Raw genomic sequence first — 13,309 nt, forward strand, 5'->3', positions numbered from 1 at the left:
AAAAGCATCTTGGACCTGACTGAACAGCTGTTCTGGGATCCGAAGTAGGCCATTCAGCCCCTCAACATTGTTCCTCATTCAAATAGTATCACGGCTGATCTGATCATGGCCATAACTCCACCCTGATAGCCACTGACTCCCTTGATAGTCATAAATTTGTCTCAGCCTTCCAAACAATTAATGTTTCCCCTGAAGCATAGCAGGCTGAGGGATGACCTTTAGAGAGGTTTATAAAATCATGAGGGCCATAGATAAGGTGAATAACCGTGGTCTTTTTCCCAGGCTAGGTGAATCCAAAACTAGAGTGCATAAGCTTAAGGTGAGAAGGGCAAGATTTAAAAGAGACCTGAGGGGCAACGTTTGCACACAGAGGGTGGTGCATGTATGGAATGAGCTGCCAGAGGAAGTGGTAGAGGCTGGTACAATTATTCATATACCTGGATGGGTATATGAATAGGAATGGTTCAGAGGTATTCAGGCCAATCACAGGAAAATGAGACGAGTTCAGTTTAGGAAACCTGGTCAGCATGGACTGTTTGGCCTGAAGGGCCTGTTTTCATGCTGTATGACTCTACCTCCACCACTCTCTGAAGAGGAGAGAGCTATGACTTGTGACCCTCTGTCTTCGGTGGCAGATTCCTTAGTTTTAAAATGTCTCTAGTTCTAGTTTCTGCAACAAGGAGACACATCCTTTCAGCTTATATCTTGTCAAGCCCTCTCACGATCCCACCTGTATCAATAAGATCACCTTTCATTCTTCTAAACTCCTATGGCTATAGATCCAGCCTGTAAGAACTTTCCCCATAAAGCTAACCCTCACCCAACCCAAGAACCAGTTGAATGAACCATCTTTGAGTGCATCTCCTTGACCAATCAGAATGAAAGGCTGATATGTGAACAGCCTGAGGAATGATAAGCAAGTGCTATCCCAGTGGCTAAAATTGATGTCAATTCAGGACTTTAAAAAGGAGAGTGAAGAAAAGATTAATTTTTCATGCCTTTAAAATGGTGTTTACATTTGTAGTGATTTGACTGAATTTTCTAAGGCAAGTTCAGTTCACATCTACTCGAGAAACTCGGCAATTTGTTGCTTGGCCATGATGAGGAAGAGGACAAGACCACTTTTTTTCAGAACTTAGCCATGGTTGGCACAACTCAACACAAGCTTCCAGATATTGACATTTGGCTTTGCATCTTCTGCTCACCTGAAGATGCCGTACATGGTTTGTAAGTATCACAGAACTCCATTAGCCTCACTGTTATTTTGGCAGTAACATCTCGCTCAACATCTGTATTTGTTGAACAAAAATCAGGAAATAACATCATAACCCTGTGGAGATCAGAGAGGTGCTAAATGAATATTTCTCATCTGTTTTCACTCAGGAAAAGGAGAATATTGTAGAAGAGAAGAATGAGATATGGGAGATGAGACTAGAAAGGATCGAGGTTAGTAAGGAAGAGGTGTTATCAATTCTAGAAGGAGTGAAAGTAGACAGGTCCCCTGGGCTGGATGGGATTTATCTGAGGATTCGCTGGGAAGCTAGGGAGGAGATGTTGGAGCTTTTGGCCTTCATCTTTGAGTCGTCATTATCTACAGGTTTAGAACCAGAGGACTGCAAATGTTGTGCCCTTGTTCAAGAAGGACAGTAGAGACGACCAGGTAATTATAGACGGGTTTTGGAAAGGATTATAAGAGATAGGATTTATAATCATCTAGCAAGCAACAATTTGATTGCAGATAGCCAACATGGTTTCATCAAGGGCAGGTCATGTCTCACAAACCTCACTGAATTTTTTGAGAAGGTGACCAAGCATGTGGATGAGGGTAGGGCAGTTGATGTGGTGTACATGGACTTCACTCAAACCTTTGATAAGGTTCCACATGGTAGGCTGTTGGAGAAAATGCAGAGACATGGGATTGAGGGTGATTTAGCAGTTTGGATTAGGAACTGGCTTTCTGTAAGGCGGCAGCGAGTGGTGGTTAATGGAAAATATTCAGCCTGGATTCACTTTGGTAAGAATAACAGGAAGGCAGAATACTGGGTCAGTGGAAAGATCCTTGGTAGTGTGGATGTGCAGAGGGATCTTGGAGTCCATGTACATAGATCCTTGAAAGTTGCCACCCAGGTTGATAGTGCTGTTAAGAAGGCATATGGTGTGTTAGGTTTTATTGGGAGAGGGATTGAGTTCCGGAGCCGTAATGTAATGCTGCTATTATACAAAACACTAGTGTGGCCGGACTTGGAATATTGTGTACAGTTCTGGTCGCCCCATTACAGGATGGATGTGGAAGCATTGGAAAAGGTGTAGAGGAGATTTACCAGGATGTTGCCTGGTCTGGAGGGAAGGTCTTATGAGGAAAGGTTGAGAGATGTGGGTCTGTTCTCATTGGAGAGTGGAAGGCTAAGGGATTTGATAGAGACATACGAGATGATCAGAGGATTAGATAGGGTAGTCTTTTTCCTAGGATGATGATGTCAGCTTGTACAAGGGGGCATAGCTACAAATTGAGGGGTGATAGATTTAAGGCAGATGTCAGAGGCAGGTTCTTTACTCAAGAGAGTTGTAAGGGCAAGGAATGCCCTGCCTGCCAATGTAGTTAACTCAGCCACTTTAGGGAGATTTAAACAATCCTTGGATAAGCACATGGATGATGATGGGATAATGTAGGGGGATGGACTTAGATTAGTTCACAGGTCAGTGCAACTTCAAGGGCTGAAGGGCCTTTCTGCGCTTTATTGTTCTATGTAATAATATAATAATAGTATTCAGTATCCATCTGTCTCCATTAAAATTTTCTTTCGTTATTCACACCAGCATATTGGGGGCATTGCAGTGCTACTATGAGTAGAAAGGGGAAAATGAAAATGCATTGTTGGTGAAACTACACTTAGAAACTCAGGATTATCTACAGGGAAGTATATGAAATAAAAATGTGGTTAGATTTTGTATTGAGGAGAAAGTGAGGTCTGCAGATGCTGGAGATCAGAGCTGAAAATGTGTTGCTGGAAAAGCGCAGCAGGTCAGGCAGCATCCAGGGAACAGGAGAATCGACGTTTCCTGAAGAAGGGCTTATGCCCGAAACGTTGATTCTCCTGTTCCCTGGATGCTGCCTGACCTGCTGCGCTTTTTCAGCAACACATTTTCAGCTTAGATTTTGTATTAACTTGCTGTGGGGTTAAGGGGAAACAAGCTGGGAGGACTGAAGGATACAAAAATTAGTTTTTAAAAGCAATACTTACATTAATAGTGCAGCAAGTTACATACTTTGACGTAAAGCACAATAGGTTTGTACATGTAATTCCCCAGAAATTTCCATTTGAACTGGATCTGCAAAGCTGGGACCACTAGCATACTGTTCAGACACCAGTTGAGAAGTGAAGGCTAAGGCCAAGGTGATGAGTTGTACAGAAAGCATCTGTTATGAGAAAATTGTGCTTGGTGTACAGAATTTAAAGAGGTGAGGGAACCTACCCTGCAAGCACTCAAGCAGAAGATGTGGGAATACACAGAGCTGGGAAAACTGGGAAACCTTTGTGTGCACTGGGAATAAAACACACATTTGCAAGATTTGGACTGTCCTTTGTCTACCTCTGATGACACAGTGATGATTTCTCACTGCATTGTTCTGTAAAGGACTGGGCCACCAACAGACAGAGATTTTTCAGTTGATACTGATAATTGGTGGAGATTCAATGGAAGTGTCCATGAGCTTGGAAGTACAGAGGCCACTCACCATCGAAGCTGTTGCCCGCTTGATAGTCGGGGGGTCGTTCCTGAGTACTGATCCGTGTAGCATTCTGGCCCAGTGTGAACAGCAAGACTGGCGGCCACTGGACTCCGGATTGGTGGCTGAGCATTGGTGGCACCTGCCTGCCATGCCAAGCCACCTGGAGGGGCAGTACCGGTGTCTTCGTCTGCTGGCTGGGAGCGGCATGTCGGCTGCTGGCTGTGCCCGTGCTGCCATCCTGGCTGGCGCCGCTGGTACTGGGCTCAGCACCGTCCTCGCCTCCGCTGGTGCCCGGGCCAGCTGGGTGGTGACCAAGGGACACTGAGGTGGGCTTGTCCTCCTCCTCTTCTTCCTCCTCCTCCTCCTCCTGTCGCCGAGGCGGGGGCGTCCCGGTGACGGCCCTCTCGCTCCGCAACGCCTCCTGTGCCAACTTGATCACCTTGTCCTTGGTGCGGTGGCACATGTCGTACCATCTTTTCTTGATGTCCCCGATGTCCCTGGTGCACTTGGAGACGGCGTTGACCTTGGCCAGGATGGAGAGCCAGACCTTGTTCTTGGTGCCCGGGGGCAGTTTGGTCTCCCCTCTCCCAAAGAGTTGATCCTGGTGCAGTGTGACCTCCCGGATCAGGATCTCGGTCTCATCCTCGTTGAAGTTGAGTTTGCGGCGGCGGAACGCGTCCTCTTGTGCCATTGGGGCGCAGCAGCGGCGTAACTCCCGGGGAGCGGGTGCACGGACAACCCTCGTGCTCTGGCTGTTTATCCCCTGCCTTAAAAAAATACATATATAACCTGTTCCTGCAGGAAAACCAGGAAGCTTTAAGATGGCGACTTAAAGTTGCATTTGCACTCCGACGGAACGTCGCATTTTGGGTGCGTCCGAAATACGAGGTTTGCGGCGTCACAACTTTGTCGCATCGCGGGGGAGGGGGGGATGCGACAACATTCGGGGCTGGGGAAGGGGAGGAAGGGTTGCACTGTTGGGTTAGAATCCCTCTCTCTTCCCCCCCCGAGAGAGACAAAAAAAATCAACATTGCATTTACAGTTTCACGCAATTTCAATGCAAACTCCCCCCCCCCCCCCCAATGCTCAGTGCAATCTGGACCCTGCAAATTGTTACCGTCTGCTTTGTTTCTCATTTCAGAAAGGAATCTAATCTCCCCCCCCGGAGCCTGACAGAATTACGGGGGGGATTCCCGGACGCGGTCAGTCTCAAAGAACGCGCAGTTTACAGGGGGGGGGGGGCTTGAAGCGGCGCCACACAAACGCTGAGGTTCTGCCCGCTTTGGAGTGGAGAGGGGGGTGTTCTGGCCGTGCAAAGAAAAAAATACCAAGGGGTGGTTTTGTGGTCCCGCTCCCCGAGTGAGTGTGCCCTGCCCGCGGTGTGAGAAAGTGACGCCTGTCATTGGAAGGACACATCTGGGCAACTTGCATTTCTCGCTTCTGTCTCCCCGACCAACTTTTCTCAGGAGTTCCGTCGCACCGGGAAAGGAACAAACACAGAAGACGATGATGTGCTGTTATGACTGCAAGCCCATCTCTGGAATTAACTGCAATCTAGGTTTGTTCAATGTTGCATTTCAGTTGCAATGACACTTGTCATCTTTTGCTATACATCCTGTGTCTAATGGTCCTGCTGCTACCTGATAAAGAAGCAGCGCTCCAAAAGCTAGTGCTTCCAAATAAACCTGTTGGACGATAACCTGGTGTTGTGTGATTTTTTTTTAACTTTATCGCTGGAATTGTTAGTGCAACAGTTGAGTGTGCCTCAAGGCATCATGTCTTTCTGTTGACATTATAAGGACTCCTGTTCCCTGGATGCTGCCTGACCTGCTGCACTTTTCCAACAACACATTTTCAGCTCTGATCTCCAGCATCTGCAGACCTCATTTTCTCCACTTTGGAAACTGGACTAGCAAGCCTATTGGAACAATGGGGAATTCTAAAGTTTTGCAATGAAGCATTGAGTCACGGAAACCAACTCAGAAGCTTGCTTTCTAGATTAGATTACCTACAGTGTGGAAACCGGTCATTTGGCCCATCAAGCCCACACTGATGCTCTGAACAGCCGACCCACCCAGACCCATTCCCTTACCCTACATTTACCCCAACTAATACATCTAACACTATGGGCAATTTAGCATGGCCAATTCACCTGACCTGCATATCTTTGGACTGTGGGAGGAAACCAGAGCACCTGGAGGAAACCCATGTAGACACGGGGAGAATGTGCAAACTCCATACAGATAGTAGCACAGGGCTGGAATTGAATCCAGGTCCCTGGCGTGTGACGCAACAGTGCTAACCACTGAACCACTATGCTGACAGGGCAGAAATTATTAGCCTCTGATTACCTCATCAATGGACTCCAAATGTTAACTCTTGTTTCTTTGGCCGCAGATGCTGCCAGACCTGCTGTGTTTCTCCAGCACTTTCTGCTAGTGTTTTGGAAATGATTGGCATGACTCAGATTTAAAGGTCATGGCTCCCGTCCGCGCTCACTCCAGCCCGGACGGAATTTCACATTGGCCCCAAGGTCCCGTACTTCCCACGGGAGCCTGTGCCCCACAATCTGAGCCGCCTCCAGAATTTTAATTTTGTTCCCTTCCAGGGGGTAAAAAGGAGGGCCTTATATAGACTGCTGCTGCACACCGTCCACCTCTTCTCCCTCATCCACCGTCCGGACACGCCTTGGCATGCCCATTTGCCACCGGGCGGTGGGGATCCCCAGTCGAGGGCTCTCTACGCGGGAGTCCTCCCCCTTTCTCACGGGGATCTGGAGGGTGCTGCACGCAGCAGTCCCCTGCAACCGCAGATTGCGGTGGTTCACGGACTCCCAGCCCAACTGCTTGTTCTGTGGCGCTGTGGAGTCCGTGGACCATGTATATATTGGGTGTGGGCGTTTGCACTCCCTTTTTGATTTTCTTAAAAACCTCCTCCTCTGCTTTTAGTTGCACTTCAGTCCCACGCTCCTGATCTTCGGGCACCCGGTACGGAGGAGAGAGGGCAGGTCTGAAGACCTCCTCGTGGGTCTGCTCCTGGGTCTGGCCAAACTGGCTATAAACAGGTCCAGGCAGTGGGCCGTGGAGGGGGTCGTTAGGGCCGACTGCCTGCCCCTCTTCCGCAGTTACGTTAGAGCCCGGGTGTCCTTGGAGAAGGAGCACGCGGTGTCGACCAACACCCTGGAGTTGTTCAGGGGGAGGTGGGCGCCGCAGGGAATGGAGTGCATTATTTCCCCCTCCAACTCTATTTTGATTTAGTCCCTGCCCTCCCCTTCACTGTTTTTGATCACACAGCACTGCCCTTTGCTGTGAAGGGCACTGCTTGTCACTGGCCACCCGGGTGTTTTCCTATCTTCCTGGTGGTGGAAATTGAATAAAGATTCGTTCACTTTGTGTCTTTCACTGTGTCTCACACCTGCACACACACACCATGGGTGCTGGGGAAAAAATAAGCACTACCGCGGTTAGGCGGTAGTGTGGGGGTTTAATTAAAAAAAGGATAGAAAAAGGAAAAAAAAATTAAAGGTCATGGCCCTAAAACAGAACACAAACTAGTCCGCAAGCAGCGAGTGCTAAATTACAGCAACAACCTGCATTTATATGGCACCCTTAACACTATAAAATGGCCCCTAGCCACCTGGCAGGAATATCACAAAGCAAGATTTGACACCACGTGAGGCAACAATCGAATGGCCAGAAGCCAGGAGATTGTGGAGAAAGAGAGAGGAAAGAGGGATTTGGAAACAAGGATGAGAACTTTTTTTTCCACCCTGACAGCAACTTGCACTGAGAGCCATAGAGATGTACAGCACGGAAACAGACCCTTCAGTCTGACTCGTTTATGCCAATCAGACATCCTAAATTAATCTAGTCCCATTTGTCAGCATTTAGCCCATATCCCTCTAAACCCTTCCTCCATATGCCCATCCAGATGCCTTTTAAATATAATTGTACCAGCATCCACCACTTCCTCTGGCAGCTCATTTCACACATGCACCACCCTCTGTGTGAAAAAGTTGCCCCTTAGGTCCCCTTTAAATCTTTGTATCGATTAGAGTGGCGCTGGAAAAGCACAGCAGGCCATACATTTGTTTTCTCTACTTTCTCCCCACCCCAACCCCCTCTCATTTAGCTCTCCACTGCAGGCACCCTGCCTCTATTCCTGATGACGGGCTTTTGCCCGAAACGTCAATTTTCCTGTTCCTCGGATGCTGCCTGATCTACTGTGCTTTTCCAGCGCCATTCTAATATAGACTCTGGTTTCCAGCATCTGCAGTCCTTGTTTTTACCCTTTTAAATCTTTGTCCTCTCAACTTAAATCCGTGCCCTCCAGTTTTGGATTCTCCCAATCTGGGGAAAAGGCATCATGAAGGGTATGAATAGGAAGGTTTAGAGGGATGTGGGCCAAATGCTGGCAAATGGGACTAGATTAATTTAGGATATCTGGTCGGCATAGACAAGTTGGACTAAGGCAAAAAGTGTGGCATTGGGAAGCACAGCTGGTTAGACAACATCGGAACAGCAAATTCTAGATTAAATTCCAGCACCACTCTAAATTAGATCACAGCAGATCAGGTAGCAATCCAAGGAGCAGGAAAATCAATGTTTCGGGTAAAAGCCCTTCATCAGGAATGAAGGCAGGTAGCCTCTGGGGTGGAGAGATAAATGGGAGGTGGGTGGGGCTGGGGTGAAGGTAGCAAAGAGTAGAATAGGTGGATAGGGTGGGGATGAAGGTGATAGGTTAGAGAGGAGGGTGGAGGGCAGCAGGAGAGTCGACATTTTGAGAATAAGTTCTTCATTAGCAATGCTCGAAACGTCGACTCTTCTGCTTCTCAGATGCTGCCTGACCTGCTGTGGTTTTCCAGCGCCATACATTTTGACTCTGATCTCCAGCATCTGCAGTCCTCACTTCCTCCAAGTTGGACCAAAAGGTCTATTTCTGTGCCATCCATCTCTATGACTTTGGTGAACCAGGTAGGTTTTTATTACAATTGACAATGGTTACCTGGTCCACCATTAGACTATCAATTAATTCTAGATTTTATTGAATTCAAATTTCATGATCTGTCGTGGTGGGTTTTGAATCAATGTCCCTCGAACATTAGGTTGGCATTCAGGATTATTAATTAAGTGTCAATACTTCTGTTACCATGATGAGGACTTCTTTTCTTAAATATCACTCCACTACATATCCACTGATAAAAAGCAACAAGTTGATTGAAACTATTCATATTGCCTCTAGGCATTGAACAACCATGATGAGATTGGTCATGTCTAAACAGGTTCAGGACAATCCAGGACCCCTGGGGAGCCATCATGCACCCCGGGGGGCTCAGTATAAATTAAATATCCAATTATGAAGAGACACAAACAGACTAAATGGCAGATAATCATCTTAAATGAGGAGGCTATCACTTGGCTTCAGGGATCTGCAAATAGCAAATAAAAATAAATTTGCACTGGCCCTCCCATTTCACTGAATGTTCCAGTTACTGATATGTTGACCCCACCCCCCACCACCAAACCATCATCTCCCAGACCATCCATAACCTCATCACCTCAGGGGACCTCCCATCCACCGCCTCCAACCTCATAGTCCCACAACCCCGCACCGCCCGTTTCTACCTCCTGCCCAAAATCCACAAACCTGACTGCCCCGGACGACCCATCGTCTCAGCCTGCTCCTGCCCAACCGAACTCATCTTGGCATACCTCGACACAGTCCTGTCCCCATTAGTCCAAGAACTCCCCACCTACGTTCGTGACACCACCCATGCCCTCCACCTCCTCCAGGATTTCCGCTTCCCCGGTCCCCAACGCCTCATCTTCACCATGGACATCCAGTCCCTGTACACCTCCATCCCCCATCACGAAGGACTCAAAGCACTCCGCTTCTTCCTTTCCCGCCGTACCACCCAGTACCCTTCCACCGACACCCTCCTTCGACTGACCGAACTGGTCCTCACCCTGAACAACTTTTCTTTCCAATCCTCCCACTTTCTCCAAACAAAAGGAGTAGCCATGGGCACCCGCATGGGCCCCAGCTATGCCTGCCTCTTCGTAGGGTATGTGGAACAATCCATCTTCCGCAACTACACTGGCCCCACCCCCCATCTTTTCCTTCGCTACATTGATGACTGTATCGGCGCTACCTCGTGCTCCCACGAGGAGGTTGAACAGTTCATCCACTACACTAACACCTTCCACCCCGACCTCAAATTCACCTGGACAGTCTCGGACTCCTCCCTCCCCTTCCTAGACCTTTCTGTTTCTATCTCAGGCGACCGAATCAACACGGACATCTACTACAAACCAACCGACTCCCACAGCTACCTGGACTACACCTCCTCCCATCCTGCCCCCTGTAAAAACGCCATCCCATTCTCCCAATTCCTTCGTCTCCGCCGCATCTGCTCCCAGGAGGACCAGTTCAAAATACGTACAACACAGATGGCCTCCTTCTTTAAGGACCGCAATTTCCCCCCCGACGTGGTCGACGGTGCCCTCCACCGCATCTCCTCCACTTCCCGCTCCTCCGCCCTTGAGCCCCGCCCCTCCAACCGCCACCAGGACAGAACCCCACTGGTCCTCACCTACCACCCCACCAATCTCCATGTACAGCGCATCATCCGCCGTCACTTCCACCACCTCCAAACAGACCCCAGCACCAAGGATATATTTCCCTCCCCTCCCCTATCAGCTTTCCGTAGAGACCACTCCCTCCGCGACTCCCTTGTCAGATCCACACCCCCCACCGATCCAACCTCCACTCCCGGCACCTTCCCTTGCAACCGCAGGAGGTGCAACACTTGCGCCCACACCTCCCCCCTCACTTCTCTCCAAGGCCCCAAAGGAAACTTCCATATCCGCCACAGATTCACCTGCACCTCCACCCACATCATCTACTGCATCCGCTGCAGCCGGTGTGGCCTCCTCTATATTGGGGAGACAGGCCGCCTACTTGCGGAGCGATTCAGAGAGCACCTCTGGGCCACCTGGACGAACCAACCCAACCAACCTGTAGCACAGCATTTCAACTCCCCCTCCCACTCCACCGAGGATATGCAGGTCATTGGACTCATCCACCGCCAAACCACAACAACCCGACGGTCGGAGGAGGAGCGTCTTATCTTCCGACTGGGAACCCTCCAACCGCAGGGGATGAACTTGGACTTCACCAGTTTCTTCATCCCCCCTCCCCCCACCTTGTCTCAGCCGGATCCCTCCAGCCCGGCACCGCCTTCCTGACCTGCAGTCTTCTTCTTGACCTCTCCGCCTCCATCCTACTCCGACCTATCACCCTCACCTTGACCTCTTTCCACCTATCACATTTCCAACTCCCCTCCTCCAAGTCCCTCCTCCCTACCTTTTATCTTCTCCTGCTGAACACTCTCTGCTCATTCCTGAAGAAGGGCCTGTGCCCGAAACGTCGAATCTCCTGTTCCCTGGATGCTGCCTGACCTGCTGTGCTGTTCCAGCAATAAAGTTTCAACAGTTACTGATATGCCCTTCTGTAACTTTGAACACCCTCTTAATCTTCACTCATTTCAAAGTCTTGCTCTTAATATCCTGCTTGGCATGCCCAATATTTGACTTTTTCCTCCCAAACTAGATACTGTGGCTTTCAAGCTGTTCCCATTTCAGCATCCAATTTGCGTTTCTGTTTTCCGTCCACTGTCTTCCTGCCCTTAGCTCTCCATACACTTTGTCTACCTTTCTCCCTTCCTTCTGCCTTTCATTCATCCCTCTCTGCTGCTTCTATATTACTTTAAATCTTACCCCAATCCTCCTTCCTTTTCCCACAACTTTCTCACACTCAGGTCCTACTGCCAAATTATATGTTTTTAACTTCTGGGGAGAAATTCTTCTGAGAATGATAACTTTTGGACCAGAGAGGAGTCTAGTGTGAATTGTGTCAGCTGACCTGGCTTGGTGGCTCAGTGGTTAGCACTGCTGCCTCACAGCATGAGGGTCCCAGGTTCGATTCCAGCCTCGGCGACTGTCTGTGTGGAGTTTGCACGTTCTCCCCGTGTCTATGTGGGTTTCCTCTGGATGCTCCGGTTACCTCCCACAGTCCAAAGATGTGTAAGTCAGGTGAACTGGCCGTGCTAAATTGCCCATAGTGTTAAGTGCATTAGTCAGAGGGGAAATGGGTCTGGGTGGGTTACTCTTCGGAGGGTCGGTATGGACTGGTTGGGCCGAAGAGCCTGTTTCCACACTGTCGGGAATCTGATCTAAAAAAATCAATGTTTATGTCAAATACTGTCAGTTTGACAAATGTAGGGAAGAAACCCACAATCAGTAAGCTCATGGTGCTAATGAAAAAAGCATTTGAAGTCATGACTCAAACAGCAAAGCCAAACCCAATTCTGAATTATTGTCTTTAGCAGACAGATGTTTAACTTTTAAATATTACTTTTTTAAACTCCCTTCAAATTTCCGGCAGATTAATTTCAAGGAATGTAGGACAATGCTATTTACAAAATAATTGTAGAAGATTTCAGAGGTATGAGACAATATTAAATGGTACAATGTGAAATGTGGACACCACACCCCCCTCCCAAAAAAATGGTGTTTAACATGAAAGTGAACACTAATGGATGAAGAATATTGCTCATACTCAGATACTTGACCTTGCATACAATATAAACATAATGGGAGTTGGTTAGCTCATTGGTTGGAGAGCTGATTTGCAATGCAAAATGATGCCAACAGTGTGGGTTCAATTACCTCACTGGCTGAGGTTACAATGAAGAATACTCCTTCTCAACCTCTTCCCTCACCCTCAGGTTAAACTAACACCAGCCATCTCTCTCTACTGAGAGAACATTCCTATGTTCCAATAGGATTGCAGTGACTTAACCTCTTTATAATATAGCTAGTGTGTGCTGGCATGCTTTGGACAAACAATTACTTTCTTTTCCATCGTCTTGTAGATTGGAAACTGTATGCCGAATCTGAAACTCAGGGGAATGAAACAGAGTCTACATTGTTCTGGCTATCGCTATTAACAAAGTTACAAATAAACACCGTTTGATTTAAGTAATTGTTTGCTGATACAGAATTTGAGTATTGCTGAGAAAAGACAGATTTTGTCAAAGCTTTTCTTATTGTACGCACTGGATAATTTTCAAGAATACCAATGTAAACAGAAAACAACAATTATAATGAATAAGAGAAGATTGCTGGTTGTTGGAAACTGAACTCTGATTGGTAGAGGCATTGTTATGGAGAATGTAACAGTTGAATGACTGAGAGTTAACTACTATGATTTGTTCAAATTATAAACCAAACAGCTCGACCCTGATTTGTCAAAGTAGTACCTTGAGAAATTAAGCATAGAATGTTGTCTCCCCTTTCGTTGCGCTGAAATGGTCTTTCTGTCCTCTGGATATGGATCTGTGTATTAATATGTGTAGTTTCCAGTCTGTACAAGTGCATCACACTGTAAGCCAAACTGACATTCCTAAATTACTTGTCAGCATAATTCATGGCACAATTAGACTTCTTCAGCAAGTGTTTTCCAATCAAAGAATTGCATCTAATGCTTGGAGATTGTGTTTTGAGTATTGCATTCAA

The 13,309-nt window shown here is 47.8% G+C and overlaps 1 protein-coding gene across 1 annotated transcript in view; it reads right to left on the minus strand.

Moving 5' to 3' along the window:
* The window catches only part of zc3h7a (zinc finger CCCH-type containing 7A), a 111,776-nt gene extending 107,228 nt beyond the window's left edge, over nucleotides 1-4,548 (minus strand). Inside the window, exon 1 of the mRNA XM_087997687.1 lies at nucleotides 3,737-4,548. Within this exon, the coding sequence (XP_087853813.1) occupies nucleotides 3,737-4,421 (685 nt within the window). The 5' untranslated portion in view covers nucleotides 4,422-4,548. The remainder of the gene's footprint in view (nucleotides 1-3,736) is intronic.
* Between the last annotated feature and the right edge of the window lie 8,761 nt (nucleotides 4,549-13,309).

Source organism: Chiloscyllium plagiosum, unplaced genomic scaffold (assembly GCF_037043375.1).
Source record: "Chiloscyllium plagiosum isolate Xiang-an unplaced genomic scaffold, Cpla_swu_hap1 HiC_scaffold_20, whole genome shotgun sequence".
NCBI lineage: Eukaryota > Metazoa > Chordata > Chondrichthyes > Orectolobiformes > Hemiscylliidae > Chiloscyllium > Chiloscyllium plagiosum.